Source organism: Microcebus murinus, chromosome 8 (genome assembly GCF_040939455.1).
Source record: "Microcebus murinus isolate Inina chromosome 8, M.murinus_Inina_mat1.0, whole genome shotgun sequence".
NCBI classification, from domain to species: Eukaryota; Metazoa; Chordata; class Mammalia; order Primates; family Cheirogaleidae; genus Microcebus; species Microcebus murinus.
Window position 1 is genome coordinate 88,470,270 of NC_134111.1, and position 22,529 is coordinate 88,492,798.

Here is a 22,529-nt window from a genome sequence, read left to right on the forward strand (position 1 = left end):
GCTCTGCACAGAATGCATCCCAGACCCGGCCCCTCCTCGCTTCCTTTCCTGCGAGCACCGTGGGCTAAGCCACCAGCCTTTCTCATGTGGGCAGCGTCAGCAGCCTCTTGGCCCATGTCTTGGTTCCTACTCTGGTGTCTGCTCAAGGCCAGAGTGGCCTTCTCAAAGTGGAAATTGATCAGGTCTCTCAGGCCCAACTCTCCGGTGCTCACTCCAGTCACATGGCCCTTCTTTCAAGCATGAACAAGCTCCTGTCACCTCAGGGCCTTTGCACATGCTCTTTCCCTCCCTTACATCATTACCATCTGACACCCTTTGGGTCCCACTTCTCACACTTCCTCCGAGGACTCTCCCAGGGCTATGCTAGCTGAATCCCTCTCTAACCCAGCACTCCCACTCATTTCTCTCATAACCGGTTTGCCTGCCGTGTGCCTCTCTTCCCTCTTAAAATGTAAGCCCCACGAGGACAAAGGCCTTCTCCATCCTGTTCACTCAGAATAGCATCTGGCCCATGGAAAGGGCTTAATACACATTCATTTGATGAGCGCTGCCTAGAAGCAGGGGATGGACAAGATGACTTCCAAGTTGATCTGGCTATAAGATCCGGAGTACAGAGCTCTGGGGTTCCTGTTGCCCTTCTCAGCAGGAGGAAAAGGCAGGGCGGTAGTAAGAGCTGTGGTTTCTGGGACAGACTCACCAGCTGGGTGGAGCGCTCACCACCAGTGGGTCCCGTTTCCTACAGAGGAAAATGCTACACAAAGCCCATCTGTCTGGCCCCTGCCCTGCCAGTCCACCCTCTCCCCTCTTGGCTGGCCTCCGTGGTGGGCCAGAGCAGGACTGCTGCGTCCTGGTGCATGCTGAGCCCCGGCACACGTGAGAATTGTCCAGCAGGCCACATCCCCCCAAAGTCATGTTTGCCATCCCCCTGTCTCCACGCAGGAGGCTGCTGCACAACAAGGGGCCATCTTTTGTCACATCTCTCTGGCCCTCTCTGGGCCCCCCAGGCACCCAACTCAGACCCTTCACTTCCAGGATGTTTCTCCCCCCATCCTCTCTAAATGTATCCCCTGCTGCCAAGAGATGGGAAGCAAAAGGAGGAAGGCAGGTGAGGATCAAGAAGTGTCTGCCAGGAGGCAGAGAGGGACAATTAGAAGGCAGCATAAAAGTCCAGAGACCTTGGGGACGTCACTCTACCTTGTGGTGCCTCAATCTCCTCATCTGTACAACAGAGTGATCTTTTGGCCAATGCTTTATGCTCTTGTGGAATTAAAACAATAAAATCTGATAATGCACACAAAATGCTTTCTAAGGCCTAAAGTGCTGTACAAATATTCGAATGTTCACTGCTATTAAGAGAAACAGACACAGGAAGGGCAGTCAGAAGTGGGGTAGACTGAGAAGGAGCAAGAAAACCGAAAGGTTCTGGGGGTTAAGGTGGAAAAACTCCACTCTCCAAATAAACAGAAGGAGGGAGACGCAGAAGTCCACTCTCCACCCAGGGAAGAAAAGGCCGAGGGAGCCAGGAAAGCAAAAGACAGCAGAAGGTGCTGAGAGCTCATCACACAGATGCACCTACGGCAAGCCAGACCCTCTGCACCTTTGCTAGGTGACACTCCGAGCTGGAGTCTACAGGTGGGGAGATGCCCTCCAGCAAAGTGTGGGGACCCGAGGCTTAAGTAAGGTCTCCCAAGAGGAAGACGATTCCGCCCAGAACTGCCTGATCCTTCAGCACCCCTTGTAACCCCAGTGACACTTGGCCCTTGGTGCTCCCAGTTGACAACCACCAATCACGACGTTTTTGAGCACATAGCAGGTGCCAGGCACTGGGCTGGGCACCTCACACACATTGTCTCATTGACCTTACGAGGCAGGCTTCTTAGTCCCATTTCCTTGAGGATGAAACAGAGGCTCAGAGAGGTGCATGGCTTGCCCAAGGCCACCCAGCTCTTAAGGAGCGGAGCATGAGAATGTGCCTTTTGGAAGCATCCCCCTTCCACCTTCCATTCTTCCCTCCTGAAAGGTCAAGGGTGAACAGCAAAAATAGAGGGTGAAAGGGCAGGGAGGGAACAGCAAAAATGGGAGAAGGTGCAGACACTGGCTGCAAGGAACAGGCAAGGCATTTCCACCTCCAGGCAGAGCTGAGTCCACTAGACAGAAAAATTTCCTTCCCAAACTCATAATCCACACTGGTGTCACCCCAAGTTTTCCAAGAAGCTGACCTATCACTCTGGGTCCAGGCTTGAGAGGATGCAGCAGGGGCCCAGCCAGCCTGGCCAACCAGGACCCTGCAATCCCTCAGTCTTTGTGCCTCAGTTTCCCTCTCCCACCAAGCCTACGCAGGAAACATGGAAGGGGAAACTGAGGACCAAAAGGGAACCTGATCGATGAAGAAGGATGGGACAGTGTCTCAGAGGATTCCAGACCCATCGGGATCCTGACCCCGGGCCTCATTCCTCACCGCAACTCCATGCCCGCACTTACCCCTTCTCCCGCCCTCAGACTCCAGCAGCTGCGGACAGTTTCTCTAGGCTGGCGGAACAGGACCAGCTGGAGTTGTACGTGGCCCACGGGGTAATTGAAATGTGTGCCTCTACCCATACCCCTTACTCTCCCTTGAGAACTAGGAGAAACACCTTCAAAGTCCCCCCTCGGAGCTGGATCTCGCCGCCCCGACGGCGCGCAGCGCCCCCACCCATCCCCCTCGCTCCCCAACGCGCCCAGCCCCTCCCCCGCCCCGGGCCTTCGCCTTCACCTTGACCTGCGCCCGCTCCCAGGCCCCGGCGCTTTGCATAAACAAAGAGAGGAGGAGGGACGACCCGGGCGCCGCCCCCGCCCCGCCGGCGCCCCCATCCACTCTGGGATCCCAAACCAGGCCCGTCCCAAGTCCTCCAGGGACCCGCCAGCCCGCGGCCCCTTACCTTGGCCTGGCATTTCCGATGACAGGAGAAGCTGCAGACTGCAAGAGGGCGAGACACAGAAAGAAAGTTTTAGCCGCGAGGTATGAAATGGAAACTCCGCGAAATCTCCTCCCACCCCCGCCCGCAATCCGCGCTTGGGAGGGAAGGAGGGACGGAGGGAAGGAGGGACGGAGGGAGGGAGGGAGGGGGCGGAGGGGAGCGGCTCCCCCGGGCCTGCGAGGCGGGAGCGCCCGCGACTGTGGACCCGCGGGCAGGCGGGGAGGCACCGGCCCCCAGCGCCAGAGCCTGTCCGGGCGCGGCAGGGTGGGGGGAGGGGGGGCTGTTCCCCCAATGCACCCCTGCCATGGGCAGAGGTAGCCCGGACCCACGCCAGCCACACACACCACAGAGGCAGACAACACCCCCGAACAGATCACACTCACGGTACTCCCCCCACCCCCGACAGACACAGGCCCAATTCAGGGTCCAGGAGAGGGCCCATGCGCACACACGTACACACTTATGCCCAAACACACACTCCCCCGGAACCACTCCCACCCATAGACACAGCCGCATACACATACACAGCCTCACACATGCGCATGCCATGCTGACCCCCTGACCCAGATCACCCGCACACTCATAGTTTCCTCGGAGACCCTCAGAGTCCAGCCTGACTCGGGCCTGTGGACAGATGCTCACACAAACTTCATGTGCATGAGATGAAACATACACACACAACACACACACACACACACACACACACACACACACACACACACACAGGAGACTTGCATCCCCCTCCCACTACCAGGAATCAAATTTCCTATCAGGTTCCCAAAGCCTGGAATGTCCCCAGTCTTGCCACTCCACCCCAGGCCCTGGGACTCCCCCCAGGGATTGGGTGACGAGGTCCCAGCAGGTCCTACCAGTGGGGTGAGGGGTCTCCTGATCTGTTTTTTGTACCTACTGGGATCTTGTTGGTTGCCCAGGACCTACTGAGGCAAGTGGGTTAGGGGGCCTGGTTAGAGAACCAGGGAGGCAGAAGTGGGGAGCCACCCTGACCCCAAACCCTCAACAGCCACAGCCTAGGGCTGCAGCTAGTTGCCCTCTTCTCTTGGATCTAGAGCATCCCACCCTCTTCCAGTTTTGAACCAACCTGGTTCTCAGCAGAACGCAGAAGGGGAGACTGAGGCACGGATTAGGGCCTAGAGCAGCCAAAAGAGGCTCTAGGGTTCCCACACTCTGGCTTCTGGTTGGTCTGAAGCTGGGGGGGTGGGCTGGGAGTGGGGCTCGGGGAGAAGCTGTGAGGCAGACTGGGTGGAGCCTGGATATGACCTTGGCCACTGGCCCTACCATGGGACCTTCTCTCAGGATCTCGTCCTGGGCCAGCTCAGGCCTGTGACTCAGCCCATGCTGAGCAAGGCTTTCCTGACCCCACCAGCCGCCCAGCCCAGTTCAGGGACATCTCCACCCCGGCCACACCAGAACATACTCCCCCCACTGGCCACAGAGTCAAACCCATCCCCCAGCTCTCTGCCTCTCCCTCTTCCCTGGGGCCCCACCATCCCAGGTGGCAGCTCCCTCCCTTGCAGAAAGTGTTCCCTCTGGGACACCAGCAGCCCCCCAGCCCCACCCCCAGGCTTTGGCTGGCCACAGAATGTGGAATTGAGAAAGCCTCACGTGGCCTGCCTTGGAAGGCGCTCAGAGGGCCACTGCATCCAGAGGGACCTTCCCCTTCGCCACTTCAGTTCCTACAGCGTGGGTTCAGTTCCCATAGTGTGGGTTCAGTTGCTTCCGTTGCCTTGGACCTGGCTGAAGATCTCCCCTGGAGCTCACATGCACCCCCATTTAATCATCCCTGCCCCACTCTCGGCCTTCTCCTGAGCTGTGGCCTCCTCCACCCCAACATCTAACTTTTAACCAAAAAGGCATCCCTAAGTGTCCACTCGGGCCTCCAGCCACAGTCTAGACACAAGGGGCACGATGAGGCCCAGGACTCCACCTTCCTCCAGCATACTCTACACTTCTGACAGTTCCCAGAATGCACTAAGCTTTCCTACCTCAGGGCCTTGGTATGTGCTGTCCCAGCTCCCTGGTACACTCTTCCTGACCCCAGCACCCCATTGCTCATCGGGCCAACTCCCTCTTATTCTACTGGAATCCACTCAAAGCTGTCCCCTCAACGAGGCCTTTCTGACCACCCAAATTAGAGTAGGTCCCCATTATTCCTTCTCAGCACCTGGTTATTTCCTTTATAGCACAGTGCACAATCTGAAGTCATCATGGGTGATTTCCTGCTACCTTATCTAGAGTCTGTCTCCCCATACTGCACTCACGAGGGCAGGGATCATGCCTGTCTCGCTCACACTGCGCCCCAGCCACTAGCACAGTATCTGCTTCAGGCCCACAGGACCACACAGCATCTTTGTGCAAATGCAAAGGCCCACCCTCCGGGCTGACAGCCCCAGGGACGCACAGCTGGGCTAGAGCACAGTGTCTTTGTGGGAATGGTGAGAAGGCGCCCTTTCTCCAGCGATCAGCCCGGTGCCAGGGTGCGTGGCTTTGTAAGCAAAGCATTGGCTGATTCCAGTGCTCTCTCGGTAGGCGCCCTTGGCAGTACATGACCAAAGCATGCATGACCGTACAGGGCATGTCTGTCCCTGTCACACAGTGGGCAGACACTCAGCAAATGCCCTCCAGTGGAAGGCACAGGGGGAAATCCTCCTGTGCAGCTCTGTACTAGGGGCCAAGGGAAGACCTCCCCCAGCTCCCAGCCCAAAGGCAAAAGCTCAGCAAACTGAATGCAAGCGGCAGGTGCCAAGCAGGACAGGCATGGCCAAGCCCCCAGGAATGGATTTTGACACCTTCAGAAGCACCTGCCCCAACCCCAAGGCAGCCCTCTTGCTGAGGCCCCCGAGGGACGCCTCCTTTACATTCTTGGTCACCTTTCTCAGGTCTTCTTCCATGGGGCAATGTGGCCTGCTCTCTAACTTGCATCCCTCCTGCTGTAATTTGAAGTGTGGGCATGCTGTTCTGCTGTTCTCTCTGTCCCAGGTCAATGAGACAGTCGGAGGTGTTACAGAAAGGGAAACTTTCTATGGCAGCAGGCTCTCAGGTGGCTGCCCTTGTTTCTTGCCTCTGGAATTCACACCCTCCTGGGGTCACCTCTCGCACTGATTTATGTGATCAAGCAGATAGTATAGAAATGACAGGGTGTGGCTTCTGAGGCTAAGCTATAAAAGACTTCTGAGGCTAGCTGTGACTTGAGCCTTGGTCTCTACGATCACTTGCTCTAGGGACACTCAAGCAGCTCCCTGGAGAAGGCCCTGAGGCGAGGAGCTGAGGCCTCCTGCCGACAGCCAGCTCCAACTTGCTGGCGTGTGAGTGAGCCAGGTGGGAGGTGGACCAGCCCCGGTTGGTCCTTCAGATGAATACAGCCCTGGCTGACATCTTCACTGCAACCTCATGAGACACCTCGAGCCAGAACCACCAGCTAAGTTATTCTTGAATTCCTGACCCACAGAAACCATGGGGAATCATAATTTTGTATTTGTTTTAAACTGCTAAGTTTGGGGATAATTTTTTATGCATTACTAGATCAGTAATACAGAAATCAGCGCACAGAACCACTCAGGTAGCGAGAGGCCAAAGGCAGCTGATGCTGGGAACAGGGACCAGAGGCCATCTCCTGGGTCCTACCTTGTTCCTTGGTGCCTGCACACTCATATTTTAACTCCTTTTCCCCTTTCCTTACCCTACCAAGCAATTAGTCGTCGTGTCCCAGAAAGCAACTCCAAAGAGGCTATCGAATCCCAGCTCCCCATCCCTGCCCAGCTCAGCCTGGTTACCCCTCCCTGGGCCCACCTCCCACCTTGCCACCTCCCATCCACAGAGCCGTGGACACTCTCAAGTGCAAACTGACCAGTCAGAGCCCTGCGTGGCAGGCCTGGTCTAGCCTCCACCTCCAGCCGATGCTGCGAAAGAGACCTCTGTTCCTGCCATGTCACACTCCCCACGCAGACCCTTGAGTCTGCAAGGAGCCATGTTCCCTATTGGGTGATCAGGCATTCAAGGAGATGGTCCCTCCCTTCCTATGCTCCCAGATTCCCCAGCTCACAGCCTTTGGAAAGCTCTGGTCACCTTGGAGGATTCAGTAGTCCTTTGTGAATTGCCCTCCTCGCCACCCCCACATCCAGCTGCTTCTCTGGGGCAAAAAGGGAGGTCCTGTTCAACAGTGCAGTCTGTCTCCTGCCCCTTCCCTAGCGCAGGGCCGGCCATACAGGTGGGGCTCAACAAATGTGCAGGAAATTTCACAACAGAAGAATTCTCCCCAGTCTAAACCCCTAGGACAAGGGGCAACGCTCTGGGGCAACGGAATAGTGACGGTGGGTGAGCTCCACTTCGGCTCCAGCCCTGCTGGGAGAGAGCAGGCAGGGACCCTGGGAGTCAGTCAGTGCTTCCCAAGCTGCTTCGGTGCTAGCACGCCAGTGACCAAGCCAGGTAAGGTGGGTGGTGCAGGGTGGCAGGTGAGGGAGTTAGCAAACCCTTCACTCGCCCATCCGCTGGTCCTGCTATTTGTCTACACACTCACCACCTGGCGGCCTGCAGAGTGGCTCTCAGCTCCAATGCAGATCATGCACTTGCTGAGCGATCAGAGGCAGCTCACTTAACCACTCTGAGCCTCCACTTCCTCATCTGTAAGATGGCAGGGATAATAGCATCTACCTCGCAGGCTGCTGTGAGGATTGAACAAGCCGTAGCATTTATGCTCAGCACAGAGTATGCCCTATAGAAGGGTATACACTGCCATCAGCAGTGTCTTCATCACTTTGTCTTCACTGTCATTGTACAGAAGAGGCTCCATCTCCTAGACAGGAGACCTAGGTTCCAGCCCTGAGTGCTGTCATAGAGCTGTGGGCCTGAAGCAAGTCACTACCATCTCTGGGGCTCAGACTCCTGCTCCTGACTGGCAGCTTCCGGGGTGAATTGGGCCCGCACCCTCGCCTTCATTAGACGGCTAAGTGTTTAAAACACCTAGACTTGGCCAGGTGTGGTGGCCCACGCCTGTAATCCTAGCACTCTGGGAGGCCGAGGCGAGCGGATTGCTCAAGGTTGGGAGTTCGAGACCAGCCTGAGCGAGACCCCGTCTCTACTAAAAATAGAAAGAAATTAATTGACTAACTAAAAATATATATATATATATATAAAATTAGCCAAGCATGGTGGCACATGCCTATAGTCCCTGCTACTCGGGAGGCTGAGGCAGGAGGATCACTTGAGCCCAGAAGTTTGAGGTTGCTGTGAGCCAGGCTGACGCCACGGCACTCGCTCTAGCCTGGGCAACAAAGTGAGACTCTGTCTCAAAAAATAAATAAATAAATAAATAACACCTTGACGTTTTTGCTTAGTTGGAATGCACTGGGCAGAGCAGCCCTCCCCAGATGCTGGGATCTCTACCATGTCCTGTGTCCCACACTCATTCCCCTGCCTCAACCCTGAAGGCCCTGCCATTTATGCCCCTGGAGCCCGTGGTCTCCAAGCCTCTTCCAGCTGTGAGAGCCTGTGCGCAACCTGGCCAGTGTCTGCTGTGGTTGGAACGTGTGCGTCTCCCCCAAATGCGGATGTTGCACCCAGCGTGATAGGGTTACAAGGTGGGGCCTGGAGGAGTGATTAGGCCATGAGGGCTCTGCCCTTGTGGATGGGTGAGTGCCCCTGTGAAAGGGCTTGAGGGAGTGAGAGTGTCCCTTTTGCCCTCCCTCTGTCCCTTTTGCCATGTGAGGCCACACCATTTGTCCCCTCCAAAGGATACAGCGACAAGTGCCGTCTTGGAAGCAGAAGCCAGGCCCTCAGCAGACGTCGAATCTGTTGGTGCCTTGATCTGGGGCCTCCAACCTCCAGAAACTGTAAGCGATGAATTCTGTTGTGTGCGATTACCCGGTGTAAGGTATCTGTCGTAGCAGCCCAGACGGACTAAGACTGTCCATCGCCATCACCACCCGCTCTTCCTCCAACTGAGAAAGGAGGAAAACCCGGTTCCAACCCTCAGGGTGTCCTAAAGGCTATTGGGGAAACAGCCAGTCTGTGGGTGACAGGGACGCTCACTCCACAAGGTCCACTTCTCCCTGGGGGGTGGAGGCGGGCAGGAGAACCCCAGCCTCCCCCACTCCTGTCACCCCTCAGGTGCCCGAGTCCTCGACACACATCTCACCGGAGCAGACCGTGGCCTCCCAGCCCCCACGGAAGGCCCCCAAGTCACAAACCCACCTACAGCACCTCCTGAGCCGGCACCCTGCCCCCTGGGGGAGTGACCCGCCAACCCAAAGCTCCACGGAGACCCAGGAGCCCATCTCCGCCATGGATGTCAACACTGCCCCACACGACAGGGCCCGGGGGGCTGAGAGGAGCAGAGAGCCCCATGGTGAGGAGGGGCCCCTGGGTTACCTGCCCGGGTGGAAAACAGCCCCAGCCCCAGGCCTTGGCCCGGTTGTGCCTCAGCTGGGCTGGCGGTACTCTGTCCTGCGGTGGCTTCCTGCCTCTCGGGAACACAGGAAGCCAACATTGTTGGGATCTAAATGGCCTTTTCCTCCTGGACTTGGGTCGGAAAGTGAGCACATAGCCTCAGTGTGCACCTGACCCAGCCATGACCACTCACATGCCCTGTCCGGCCTCCGCTCCGTCCCCGGCTGGCAGGGACACAGGCCTGGCCACGCACCTGCTCGCCCGCCACTCCACCCTGCCCTCCTGCCACTCCACCCTGCCCACCTGCTCACCTCCAGGGCCCGGGCTGGAGGCGTGTGCTGGTCAATCTCATGAGTCAACTTGTCCAGGCCATGCTACCCAGATATTTGGTCAAATATTATTCTAAATGTTTCTGAGAAGGTATTTTTTTATGTGAGATTTGCATTTAAGCCAGTAAACTCTGTGTAAAGCACATTACCCTCCGTAACATGGGTGGGTCTCATCCAGTCAGTTGAAAGACTTACTAGGGAAGACTGACCTCCGTAAGCAAGAACGAATTCTGCCAGCACTCCGCTCTGGACTGGAATGCAGTGCTTCCCTGGGTCTCCAGCCCGACAGCCGACCCTGCAGATTTTGGATGTCGCAAGTCTCCACAATCACATGAGCAAATTCCTTGAAATAAATCTCTACCTATCTATCTCTACGCACATCCTGTTGGTTCTGCTCCTCTGGAGAACCCTGACTAATGTCTCAGAGGGTGGTCGGGGGCTGACCTGGCTCTGAAGTAGGAACAAGAAGAAACCTTGTCTAGATCATCCCATCCGGTGCTTTTCAAACTTTTGCTTTTGCAGCCAAACTCTTCATGCAGATGGGCTCTTGTGTCGAATCTCAGTGGTGTTGGTTCAGTTTTATTGGATGCTTGCTAGGTGCCAGGCTCTGTTCTGAGCCAACACATACATACATATTATCTCATTTAATCCCCAGGGTAACCCAATGAGGGAGGTATTGCTATTTGTCCCATTTTAAAGGTGAGGAAACTGAGGCTCAGAGAGGTGAAGCAACCTGCCCAAGTTCTCTCTAGTAAAGAGTCAGAGCTGGGATTTGAATCCAGGACATCTGAACCAAGTGCCAGACCACCATATCATCTGCCCTCCTGATATATTTAACTCCCCAAACCAAAGCGGCTCTGCTTGAAGTGGGCAGGGATTCCAGAGCTCTGGCACCTAAGACTTGCGTTGGACTTCATCTCTTTCCCACCCTCTTGGCCCCCTGAAGCACCACCAAGACCTTTACAGCTCCTTTGAAACACAGTTTACAGCCTCTTTTCTAGTCTAGCCCCCTCATCAAGAGAACAGGGCAAGCCAGGCCCAGAGAGGTTAAGTGTCTCACCCAACGTCACACAGTCAGGCAGTGGCAAGCCAGGGTCTTCCTACCCTACAGATAGCCTCTGATGGATCCAAGGAGGTCTTCAGACAAAGGGTGAGAGCTGGGGTCCCCAGAGAGGTAACAGGGGGAAAAGAGTTCCTGGAAACAAGGTTTCCCCAAATCTAACCATTAGGGGCTTCTGGGTAGTTTGTGCTGTTAGAAGCTGAGCTGTCTTTCCAGATACATCCTGCTCTAAGGAAACTACGATGACTATTTCCCCTGTTTCTGGGTTGAGCAGAAGGCATTGAGAAGGGAAATGGTCCAAGTCTGGGCCCCCAACCAGGCCCAGATGGCAGCCCTTGGGCTCCTGGGCTGGCATTCTGGTCTCTTCCCTTGGGTCTTGGTTTTCGGCCTGGTGGGAGGCCCCCACTGCTCATCTGACTCCCAGAGAGCACTGCCCCAGGGGCCTGCAGATAACCCACTGTCTGGAGTGAGGACTCCTACACATCCCTCAAGACCCAACCTGCACAGGCCTTCCCTGCTGAAGCACACCCCTGCTGGATCAGAGACAGCCCTGCACGCACACCTGCGTCAGCTTTGCCAACGTGGTCCGCGACTGTCTGACTGTGTGTCTACCTTCTCAGGTAAGGGCTCTCGGCACCAGCACCTGGCCCGGCATCCAGCCCAGAGGACGGCTCAGCCCATGGCTGTCGGATGGACGCACGGTACATGCAGATGAAGTAGCAGCCTATGCAGGGAGAGTTATCCAGCCTTCACAGGCTCCAACCAGGGAATTTTCCAGGCCCCAGACGTGAAGTAACTTACCCAAGTTCACACAGGCTGTGAGTGGCAGGGCCAGAAATAGAGCGCAGGCCTTAACAATGTCCCTGTGCCTCTTCTCCCATTTTCTCAGCCATCCCTCACACCGAGCTTTAGTCCCTAGCATCAGGACCCGACAGTCTCAGGGTCACACGCAGAACCTCAGTGTTTCTCGCAATAACCCCCCTCCCCCCAGAGACAAAGACAGGGTTACTCTTAACCCCGTTGTACACAGGAGGAGACAGGCACGGCACAGTAAGACCTGCCGAGGTCTCGAGGAACCCTCCGCGTGAATGTCTACTGCCCCCGTGTGTCGCCCACCTCGGCTCCGTGTCTGCCTTGTTCGTCTTTGAGTCCCCCAGAACCAGGACCAGACCTTGCCTCCCTCGCCCACCCCCTTCTGCCATATCACATCAAACGTGAAATGCGGGAGGGCAGGGAGCGGGAGAATGGCCCAAGCTATCGGGCCAGGCAGCCAGGGACAGACAGGACAAATAGCCCAGTGTGTGCGGGTCTAGGAAAGTTTCCTCACTGCCGCCTGCCTCCAGCAGAGGTTCGTTCAATGCTGCAAGCCCCGTGGAGACTGCGAATCCAGGGCCCCGGTATTCCATACACCCCACCCCAACCATCGCTCCCGGCCACTGATCCAGGGCGCGCCACGCTGTGGCCCAGACTCGGAGACTGAGAGGAACCAGACAGCAGAGCAAACCCTTTGAGTCGGGCTTAGGGAATAGACGTGGGCCAGAGTTTAGGCCACACTTGTGCCCTCAGCCCAGGAAACAACCACTCCTGGTGGCCCTGGAAGGACAGGTGGGTGGATGAGTAGGTGGATAGGTGGGTGGGTGGATGAGTTGGTCTGTCCATCTCATGCCACCGTGACCTCCTGGTTCCAAAGCACTCCTGCATCCCACAGTGATGTCAGCGGCCCCCAGCCTGGGGATCCCAGTCCTCTTGCTGAGGTGCACACGTGGCCTGTAGAGCCAGGAATCTTCTTCCTTCCTCCCTGGCTGGGCCTGGCCTCTCCACCTTCCATGGCCCAGTCCTGACACCTGGTGGCGCCTCTGCAGTGTAGCCGGGCTTTCTCAACTTCCCACCCTCCACCAGGGGCCCAGCCCGAGCTGCCAAACCAGCCTGGCCACCCACCCTCCCCTCTGGCTCACAACAGCAAGGTCAGGCTGGGAGCTGGGTGGGCCACCTCTCCCTCACCTGGGGGGGGGGCCTTCCCTTCACATGGAGTCCAATACCCTCCTCAACCCCAGCCCAGGGGCCAAGTCCATGGGGAGACATAGAACCACGGAATATGGGGGCCATGGGAGATTGCAGCCCAAGAAGTGCCCCAGGTCACACTGTGAATGTCCCCAGGACTTCCTTCTGCCCCAGCCCAGGGCTGCCTCCTATCACAGCAGCACTGAGGCTCCCTGGGGTACTGGGAAGACCCCAGGAAGGAAAGAGCTGTGGGGCAGAGCCAGAATCAGACAGGTAGCCTCAGAGTGCAGGGCAGGGTGGGGGCCTGTTACACACACGAAATGCAAAACCCTGCCCTCCGCAATTCCTCTGTGACGTCTCCCTGACGCCAGCCCTGACCCACCAGCCAGTCCCAGCCAGACCTCTTGGGAGGAGGATGACACCACTTGGCTGATTTTGGTATTGCAAAATTTCTGGTGGTCCCCCTAAACTCATGCTGGGTGTCCCTGTCCTTAAGGACCATACACCTCTGGCTTTGCCCATGGCAGACCTTGCCTGGAATGCCCGCCACACACATCCACGCATACTCACTCACTCTCAGGCTTCCAGCCATCCACTCCTACCTCCAACACCCCGATGAAATGCCTTCCCTCCCCCAAGAGCTCACACCCTCAAAAACCCACTCCAACCCAGCCAGCTGGGTGCCTTGGCAATAGACGTGACCACTCTGAGCCTCAGTTTCCTCCTCTGTAACATGAGGATGACACCAGTGCCTTCCAGATGCCATGAGCATCAGATGAGGTCATGCCTATGAGCACTTGGTGCTCAGTAAGTGCTTTAGAAGTTGCTCACCGGCTCTGCTGCCCGGCCACCCGGGCCCTGGGACTTCAGCATGGAGAGAGGGGAGAAGAGGACAGAGGACAGGCGGAGAGAGCTGAGTGAGAAAAATCTCCAGGGCAAAGAAAAGCATGGCCCGAGTGGGCGATTTGACGAAGCCGGCGTGGTCAGGGACTGTGCCAGGAGCAGCGGCCAACCCCGCCAGGCCCTGCAGCGTGGGAAGGGGTCTGTGCTTTGTCTTGAAGCCGTGGGGCTCCCTAAAGCTTCAACCCCAGAACTGACATAACTAGCCCTGCTGGAAGCTGGTGGGGGGGATGGCAGAGAGCAGCTCGGGAAGCAGGAGAAGGCAGGGCTGAGTCAGTCGTCCAGGTGAGCGATGACAGCAGCTGAGCCAGGAGGGGACGATGCCGAGCTCAGTGACTCCAGCTGTCCTTGGGGGGCCCTGGCGATGGCTGGCATGTGGGGTGAAGGACGGGGGGCGTCTGGTGAGGCAACTGGGCACGTGATGGTGTCAGTCACCAAGATTGGGTGCTGGGCCTCCTGCTGATGTCACTTGTGATCTGGGACAAGACACCGACTTCTCTGGCAACAGTCTCAGCCAAACACCAGGCTGTGCCAGGAGCGCGTGAGAATAGTGACTAAAAGACGCAGCAGCCAGCAGGTCCTCCACCAATTCTGACTCAGGGCCTCTTACAGTCACCCCTACGCTGCCATGGGGGAGGGCTGTGGCAGACACATGCCACCCACATGCCACCCACATCCCATCCATACACCTCAACTGCATGTCATCCATGTGACCTCCATGCACCTTCCACAAACTCTCCACACGCCAACCACATGCCATCCACACACCAAACACACACCCTCAACATGCCATCCACACACCATCCACATGCCGCCACCTACTAGCCATGTACCTTCCACATGCCATTCACATATACACCTTCTTCATGCCATCCACACACATACACTGTCATCCACACACAAGCTACATGCCATTTCCACACTATCCACCGCCTGCCACGCCCACCACACAAGCCCACGTGCCTGCCATCCTGTGAGCTTGGTGGGCATCCTCCTCCAGATGAGAACAAGGCACCGGCCAGGCCCCCGAGGACATGTGCACAGCAGAGTCCCAGCCTGGCCTGGGCCTGGCCATCTCATCCCTGGGGGCATTCCCCTCCCCCACAGCCAGGCCAGTTGCTCACCTTTGCAGGTGCAGCCCTCCCGGGTGATGACCTGGCGGCAGATTCCACAGGGCTTCACCTTCTTGAAGGTCTTCACCTTGAAGTGGTGTGTCTTGGGGGCCTCCAGATCCTCTGGCTGTGGGCAGAAGGCACAGGGGTCAGTGCTGGCAGCAGGCCGGGGTCCTGGGGAAGGAGTCGGGGGGCTGGGGAGAGGTAGGCAGTGACTGGGAAACGGACGGCGGGAGCCCTTCAGGGTCCAGAGGAGGGAAGAGGAGCCCAGGGACAGAGAAAGGTCTGGGGGTGACAGGACACTCATCCCAGACTCCCAGACTCGCTGGGACCTGTGGACTGGGTCCCAACCCCAACTGGAAGAGCCTGGCGCCAGGCACCGCAGCCCCTGGCATAGCTTCCCACCGTTGTTTTCTTTTTATTTACGCTGTCATTATGGCGTGACTTACGCACAGTAGGGTGCACTGATTTTACAAGCAGTGCTCGACACAGCTTCACGCATGTCCTCCCCATGAAGCATGCACCAGAGGCTCCCTCGCAACCCCTCATGGCAATGCTACTGTGACTTCCATCACCAAAGAGTCATGTTGCCCGATGGCCAAACTTCATAGAAATGGAAGTCCCCAGTGCGTGCTCTTGCGTCTGGCTTCTGCCACGCAACGTTAATCTGTGAGGTTCAGCCTGTGGTTGCACCGGCAGTGGCTCGGCCTGTGCCATCGCGGTGTACCCCATCGTACAAACACAGCGGTTTCTGCTGGGCCTTAACTTCTCTGACCCAGGGACCCGGAATGCCATTTCCCCCATTCTCCCCTCTATCCTCACCGCCGCCCCCACCCCAGCCCAGAAGGCTTCTTCCATCTTTATGTTTATTCTCCATTCTTTGTGTTATGAAACTATGGATATGTTGACTATCCTTTTAAACTATACCCATTCACACAGGAGAGGGGAGGCAGGCTGGTGGCTCAAGCCCCCCTCTGGATCTAGCTTGCACTGAAGCCCTGGGCCAGTCACTACTCCACAACTACCAGAGGCCTCAGTTTCCCCTTTTGGGTGGCACCACACCCCTTGAGCTCTGACGGTCTGTCCTCTGCCCCCAGCTCTGAGATTGATGGGGGGATGATGGTGAGTTCAGAGGAGGAAGAGTGGCAGCACCCCACAGCCCAGCCTGTCCAGGACGCCTGTCTGGAGACCCACAGAAGGGAGTGCTGGCTGACAGAGGCACAGAGAGACAGACGGACAGAATGAGCCCAAGTCCAAGGGGTCGGAGCAGGGGAAACAGACAGAGACACAGCAGTGGAGAGACAGAGAGGAGAGAGACCAAGATCAAGGCAGAGACAAAGACCGACAAGCACACCCAGAGAATGAGAGACGTGCAGACACTGGCGAGGGGGCCAGAGAATCAAAGAGGGACAGAAGGACAATAGGACACAGGAGTGCCCAAGGCCAAGTTCAGGAAGATCCAAGCATGAAAATACACAACGTTAGGAGTGGCTTAAATGAGTTCATGCCGACAATAAGAAATGCAGTCATTGCCTCATAGCAACATTTCGGTCAACAACAGACCACATACAGGGCGGTGGTCCCTTAAGATTATTATACCGTATGTTTACTGTGTCTTATTTAGATACACAAGTGCTTACCACTGTGTTACAGTTGCCTACGGTAATCGGCACAGTGGCATGCTGTGCAGGTTCATAGCCTAGGAGTAATAGGTGTGTAGTAGGCGTTACCACCTAGGTTTGTGTGGTGCACTCCACAGGATCACCTAAGGATGCGTGTCTCACACCCTGTCCCGTCGTTAAGCGACCCATGACTGTAAATGAATAAACTGAGAGTTTGATGAAGCACGAGATATTTACATCATCTCAGAGCTCCTCCCCCACATCATACTTACACATTGCAAAGGGGGAAACGTCACTTTTGCTGGCAGACTCCACTTTAATCAAGGGGTTGAAGCTAACTCACTAGTAATGGGATGAGTGGAAGTCACACGCCACAGACCGGGTGCACTGAGAACAGACATCACTTCTGTGACATTACTGCCAAGAAGCCACTACCAGAATCTAATCATGAGGAAACACTGGGCCAACCCAACAGGAGGGACAGTCTACAAATTAAATGGCCTGGAATCTTCAAAAGTGACAAGGTCGTGAAAGTCATGGAAAGGCTGGAGAGGTTTCCAGGCCGAAGGAAACTGAGAGACGTGACAACCAAAAGCAGCGCTGGTTCTGAGCCAGACTCTGCTGATGACCATAAAGGACATCACTGGGACAACTGGCAGCACTCCCGCGGGGTCTGGATTAGATGGTAGCAAGGTCTCCGTGTCCGTTGCTTGATTTTGACAGCCGGGCCAGTTTGGGTAGAAGTCCTTGTGGGAGGTCAGGAAAGCATTTAGCAAGGGTAGGGCGCACCAGCTACTTACTCTCAAATCACTGAGAAAAAGTTTTTTGCATTGTATTTTCAACCTTTTTGAAGTGTGCGTTTGGTTCGAAATTCCAAAAGACAGACAGACAGAGATGGGGGCAGGGAGCAGAGACAAAAGCCCAGGTACAGGTGGGGAGGGCGAGGGTTGGGGAGTGGGGCCACCAGTGCCCCCTGGTGGCGAGGCAGGGCAGCCCAGCTCTGCCAGCCAAACCCAGTAGGGCCACCCGGTTTTAATACTGCAGAGAGCTGGATTCTAGGAGCTTCAGCTGGGGGTGGGGGAGTATAGGGCAGGGCAGTGCCCAGCTCAGAGCCCCACTCGGTGTCCCCCCATCCCACAAGGAGGGGCAGAGAAGTCCCCCCCCTTGGGTGTCTCCCCTCCCCTGTTTTCCTGTCTCAGGCCCTGGCTTGGGGCCTTCCTGTCAATCTGTCACAGACACTCCAGGGAGGGGCTCCAGGCTAAGGTCAACTGCAGCAGCCAGGCCTAGGGTTCGGGGAGGAGCAGGGAGGGGACTCGGGGTTCCGTTTATGGTCTGTCTCCAGGAGGCAGACAGGAAACCCTTTAGCCAACTCTCCCGGTCCTACTCTGGCACCCCTCAAGCCTGCCTCTCCCACCCCACTAAGTCGGGCAGGGCTTCCCATCCCAACCCATCCCCCAAACGTCCCTCCCCACACCCCAAAGCCAGCCCTTCCCCCAAAGCACGGTTAGGCAGTAGAGTCTCCTTGCTGCACAATGTATAGACGGACAGCAAGTGCCGCCGTCCAGACAGCTCGGTAAACGCCCCTGCCTCTCCCAGGGGCCCAGGGCTGCCGGCCCAGCCTCATGAAATCGAGTTTACAGAATCTCTCCCCGTGGGGGCCTGGAGGGCGGGGACAGGGCTTCAGACACATCTCTGCCTGCTCAGGCCCCTCTAAGCAGCCCCGGGGCGACACCAGGGCACACTCTCTCCCCTCGCTCCACCTGGTCCTGGCGCTGGCAGAAGGAGCACTGGGATGGGAGTCTGGAGACCTTCTCTCTAGGCTGTGTGGCCTTGAGAACATCAGTGGCCTTCTCTGGGCCTCACAGTCCCCAAATGAAAACGAGGGGTTTGGACCAGACAGTCTGAGTGTAGACAGAGTGGGAAACAATGGGACGGTCCCTTTGGGAGGAATGGACTGCGGGTGCTGGGCCAGGACATGCCGATGATGACAGAGCAGAATCAATGAGGAGACATCACCCCTCTGAGGAGAAACTGTGACACCCTGGTGGGAACGAGGGACCAGCTTTGCCACCTCCAGGCAAGTGGCCCCAGGCTCTGCTGGCCTCGACTTCCCCTGCTGTAACACAGGGTGATCCTGTCAAAGAGTCATCACACAGGTTTGACATTGCCTAGGATGTTGGAGGAGAAAGTCTGGGTGGGTCAGCCTCCCATCGTCAACTATCTGAAGCAGCTGTCATTGTAAGAAGGGACCGGACACAATCTGTGAAGTTTGGAAGGCAAAACAAACCAGTGAGTAGACGCTGTAAAGAGGCATAATTAGACTCGACAAGCACTAAGAACTTCTCAAAAATCAGATGTTAAAATCTGAGCTAAGAAGAAAAACAGGGTGTCTGGTACCTACCCTGCCCCCCAGGGGATGCTCTGCAGGTCCAGGCAGAGGATGTGAACGAGCCCCATGAAGTGCAAAGTGCTGTTCAGGGGTAACCTCTTGTTATGACAATGATGGTCATTTTTCCTGACAAGGGGCAGAGAGCCTCATGGAATGTGCATGCCCTTCCCTTGTTGAATTAGCTGGCCCTGAAGGGACCTGGGGAAAACTCGGAGGCAGAAGGAGGCATGGCTGGTCCTGGTCCCTCCAAGCCCACCTCCCTCAAGAGCCACAGCCCAGACAAGGCCAAGGGGTCCAGCATGGAAGTCCTTCTTCCCCACCCTCCAAGCGCAGGGCCCTAGCCCCACAGCAAGGCCACCCGGCACCAGAGAGCTTTCCTGGCCCCTGGGCATCCTCTCCCTTCCCTCCCTCCATGCAGCCCAGCCTGCCAGGGCGGCCCAGCCAAGGGGTGCGGCACATCTGGTTTGGACAGCCTTGGCGGCGGTCCTCGGCCCTGGGTGGGAAAGGCTGTTTGTGGCTCCTCCCTGCCCCAGGGGGCAGAGCAGCAGTGAGTGGAGTAGTGATGAAAGGGGGTGACAGTCCCAGGGGGTCCCCTGCTCCTGAGCTCCTCCCCAGGACACTGCTCTAGCACTGCTACCACCACGAGGCTCCCTGTGGCCCATCAGCCTGGGGGGATGTGGGGAGAGGACAGAAGTCTGTGAGCCGGGGAGCAAAACAGCCTGGGAAAGGGACCACAGCCAGGCCTGGGGCAGCCCCAGGTGGGCAGTCCCACCAGCTCCATCCTCCTGGCCCTCCCCCCAGCCTTGTCCCGTCGCCCTCAGCCTGGTGGGCAGCGGCCAGCATCTCTGCGGGGACATGAGGATCCCCAGTGGAGCTGCAGGCTGACTTCTGGGAGCCCCACAGGCACCTCGAATTCCAGCTTCTCCCCCCACCTCACCTTCACACACACAAGCTCCCGCCCCATCGCCCAGCCAGCTAATGGCCTGACCGTGTTCTTGGTCGCCCCAGGTGGAAAACTCTGAGTCACTCCCAGCTCCTCCCTGCCCCCCCAACACACACACACACGACCAGTTGCCAGAGCCTATGAATTCTGTCTCCTGTGCTTTTTAATCTCACTGCCTTTGCCCTACTTGAGCCCTTGTCACTTCTGCCCAGGGCTGTTGCAACAGCCTCTTGGGCCCCAACACCAGGCCTCTCCCCGCCCACAGCCCCCACGCAGCCTCTGAGGAGCACAGCTACAGCTCTGGGTCAGTGACACCCACTCAGCCCAAATGCTGCACGACTTCCCCCCTGTCCAGCATAAACCCTGCCCTTCCTCCAGCCGGCGGAGAAAGCAGCCTCCATCCCTACCCAGCCCGACCTGCCTCTGCCCACCCCCCTGGACCGCTGCGCCCCTGCCTGGCTGTTCCCTCTGCCCAGAACGCCCTTCCTCCCCTGCCTGCTTGTCTAGCTTTTAGGCAGATGTCCTCGAACGCCTGACTCAAACCACATCCTCCCAGAGATCATCCCAGATACCGGCGACCACTGTCAGAATCAATATCCCCAACTGCTGTCTTGGTTTTTTATTTTGAAAAGTATAAAAGCTTTGGAAAGGATGGACACGCACACGCCCTTCCCCCGGACTCGCTAAATGTCCACGCATTGTCACTTCAGCCCTCTCCGGCTTTCTCTGTCCTCCACACAGCCCAATGCAGCGATCACACCGGGAGTCCCGAGGGAGGGCGGGCAAAGGCGCGACGCGGTCCTACTGTCTAACGTGCACTTCGTGCGCCAGCTCCCTGCTGCCCAGGAATGGTGAACTGCAGCTGGGTCTCTGTTTTCGTTCTTGTTTTGGATTCAGGGTCGAGTCAGGATCCCGCATCACCTTTAGTTGCTGAGTCTCTTCCGTCCTTTAATCTACATGCGTTACTCAACTTTTATGTGTCTTTTCTGACATTGTTGTTTAAAAGATTTCAGGGCAGGTGATTTGCGCAATGTTCCTCGATTGGGATTTGTCTAATTGTGTTCTCATGATTCAATCATGAGGCTAACATTTAGGGGAAGAATATTGCCCTGGTGTCCTCTGCTTCCCTCGGTGGCTCTTTGTGTCTCATCACAGTACTTGGTGTAATCTAATTGCTCCTGCACTTGCTAGCTGGGCAAGTTACTGAACGGCTCTCTGCCTCACTTTACAAATCTGTAAAATGGGCTAAAGATAGAGACCACCCATCGGTGGGTGGTTGTGAGGGTGACAGGAGATAATGCCAGGAAAGCAGGCGGAACAGGGCCTGGCACACAGCAAGCACTCAGCACGGGTGAGCTGGGATCCGTGTTGTCATCGCTGTGGGCACTGGGCCACCCACCAGACAGATGTGTCTGCACACACTTCTGCTCCGTGTCCCCCGTGTCCAGCACAAGTCTGAAGGATCGAATGAGTGGAGGTGCCACCTGCCCTCCGTTCCCTGCAGTGAAATTACACCCCATTCCCACGGACCTGCCCTCAGAAGACAGAGAACGTGTCTCGTCACCAGCCACAGACACCAGCTGCTGGCATCACCTGGCCAAGGAGAAGTTCTTGGACGCCAGTCCCCCTGGATCTCCCCAGGAGGGAAGAGAGCAGACACCAACACGTCCTGAGCTCCTTCCCGGCCACAGAGGAGCGAGCTGAGGCCTCGAGAGCCCAGGATCCCGGGATGCTGCTGAGGAAGGCCCCGGGAGGCAGGATGGAGCAAAGATTCCATCCAGCTCTGTCTGAGGCAGGGTCCCCAGCCCCTAACCACTGCAGCAGTGGCCGGTTCTGACAGGTGTGTCAGTCTGGGGGAGCCCGACAGTTCATCATCCACGGCCAGCCCCTCAGTCTCGAGGGCCAAGCACTGGCCCTTTGCCTTGGTCTTATCTATCTTCAATTGTGTTCACTTCCTGCCCGTGGATTTCTGAGTTCACAGCTTCATCTTTAGATCTAGTTTGAAACGCACCTCCCTTGGGGGCCCTCCTGACACCTCCCCTTCCCCAACCGAGGTTAGGTCCCCCCTTAAATGCTCCCACAGGCTCCCTCTTGGTAACACCCGTCGTATGTGCAATCGTCTGCCCAATATCTGCAAGCCGCTTGGCGAACGCAGGCACTCCACGGTCACCCGTGGGACGGTGGGTGGGTGCCTGGAGGGGCTCAGAGAGCCACGTGACGGGATGCTTTCTTCATCACACCACCCGGCCAACACCACCCCGTCCGTCCCTGGGCTACTCACCACAAACCCCCCCAACCCAGAGCTCTAATGCTCTACCCGCCCATACCCTTCCTCTTTTCTGGAGCACTGAGTCCAGCGGCCATGTGGCCTTGGGCAGGCCACTTCACCTCCATGGGTCCCTTTCTCCTTGGCTGCTAACTAGGACTCTTCTTCCCTTCCTACCTCACAGAATTACACGGAGGGAGGTTCAGATGAACGTGAGTAAGTCAAGGGAAGGTAACTGGGTTGGGCACAGAGAGGCTGAGTCACAGGCCGGGACCCCACAGCGAGCCAGTGGCAGGGTCAGGGCTCGCTCCCAGGCGGGCTGGAGTCCAGGTGCCTGCTCTGACCACCACAGGCGACCCTCGCATCGTTCTCGGCACCCCACTCACACTGAGGCCACACGCCCTGCCCCGAGGTACTCCCAGGATGGAGAGCCCTGGGTGGGGAGGCAGCACCTCAGGTTCTAGGCCTCACTGGGACTTGCAGGGCAGCCTTGAAAACATGCCATCCCACCAGAAGGGCTAACATTTATGGAGCTCTGACTGTGCGAA

At 57.1% G+C, this 22,529-nt stretch overlaps 1 protein-coding gene and 1 long non-coding RNA gene across 8 annotated transcripts in view; one reads left to right on the plus strand and one right to left on the minus strand.

Annotated features, from left to right (window-relative positions):
• TNS1 (tensin 1) overlaps window positions 1-22,529 on the minus strand; it is a 182,429-nt gene that overhangs the window by 156,649 nt on the left and 3,251 nt on the right. For all 6 annotated transcript variants that reach the window (XM_076005932.1, XM_076005929.1, XM_076005931.1 and 3 more), the window contains exons 2-3: window positions 14,774-14,888; window positions 2,919-2,956 (exon numbers count right to left, since the gene is read on the minus strand). In XM_076005932.1, the coding sequence (XP_075862047.1) occupies window positions 2,919-2,956; window positions 14,774-14,888 (153 nt within the window). The remainder of the gene's footprint in view (window positions 1-2,918; window positions 2,957-14,773; window positions 14,889-22,529) is intronic.
• LOC105857699 (uncharacterized) lies at window positions 2,843-10,066 on the plus strand. 2 transcript variants are annotated; one of them, XR_012920624.1, is made up of 6 exons: window positions 2,843-2,998; window positions 6,197-6,397; window positions 7,248-7,400; window positions 8,402-8,551; window positions 8,705-8,803; window positions 9,081-10,066. It is a non-coding gene; the product is annotated as an uncharacterized LOC105857699 (long non-coding RNA). The 2 variants fall into 2 exon arrangements; XR_012920625.1 differs by lacking the exon at window positions 8,402-8,551.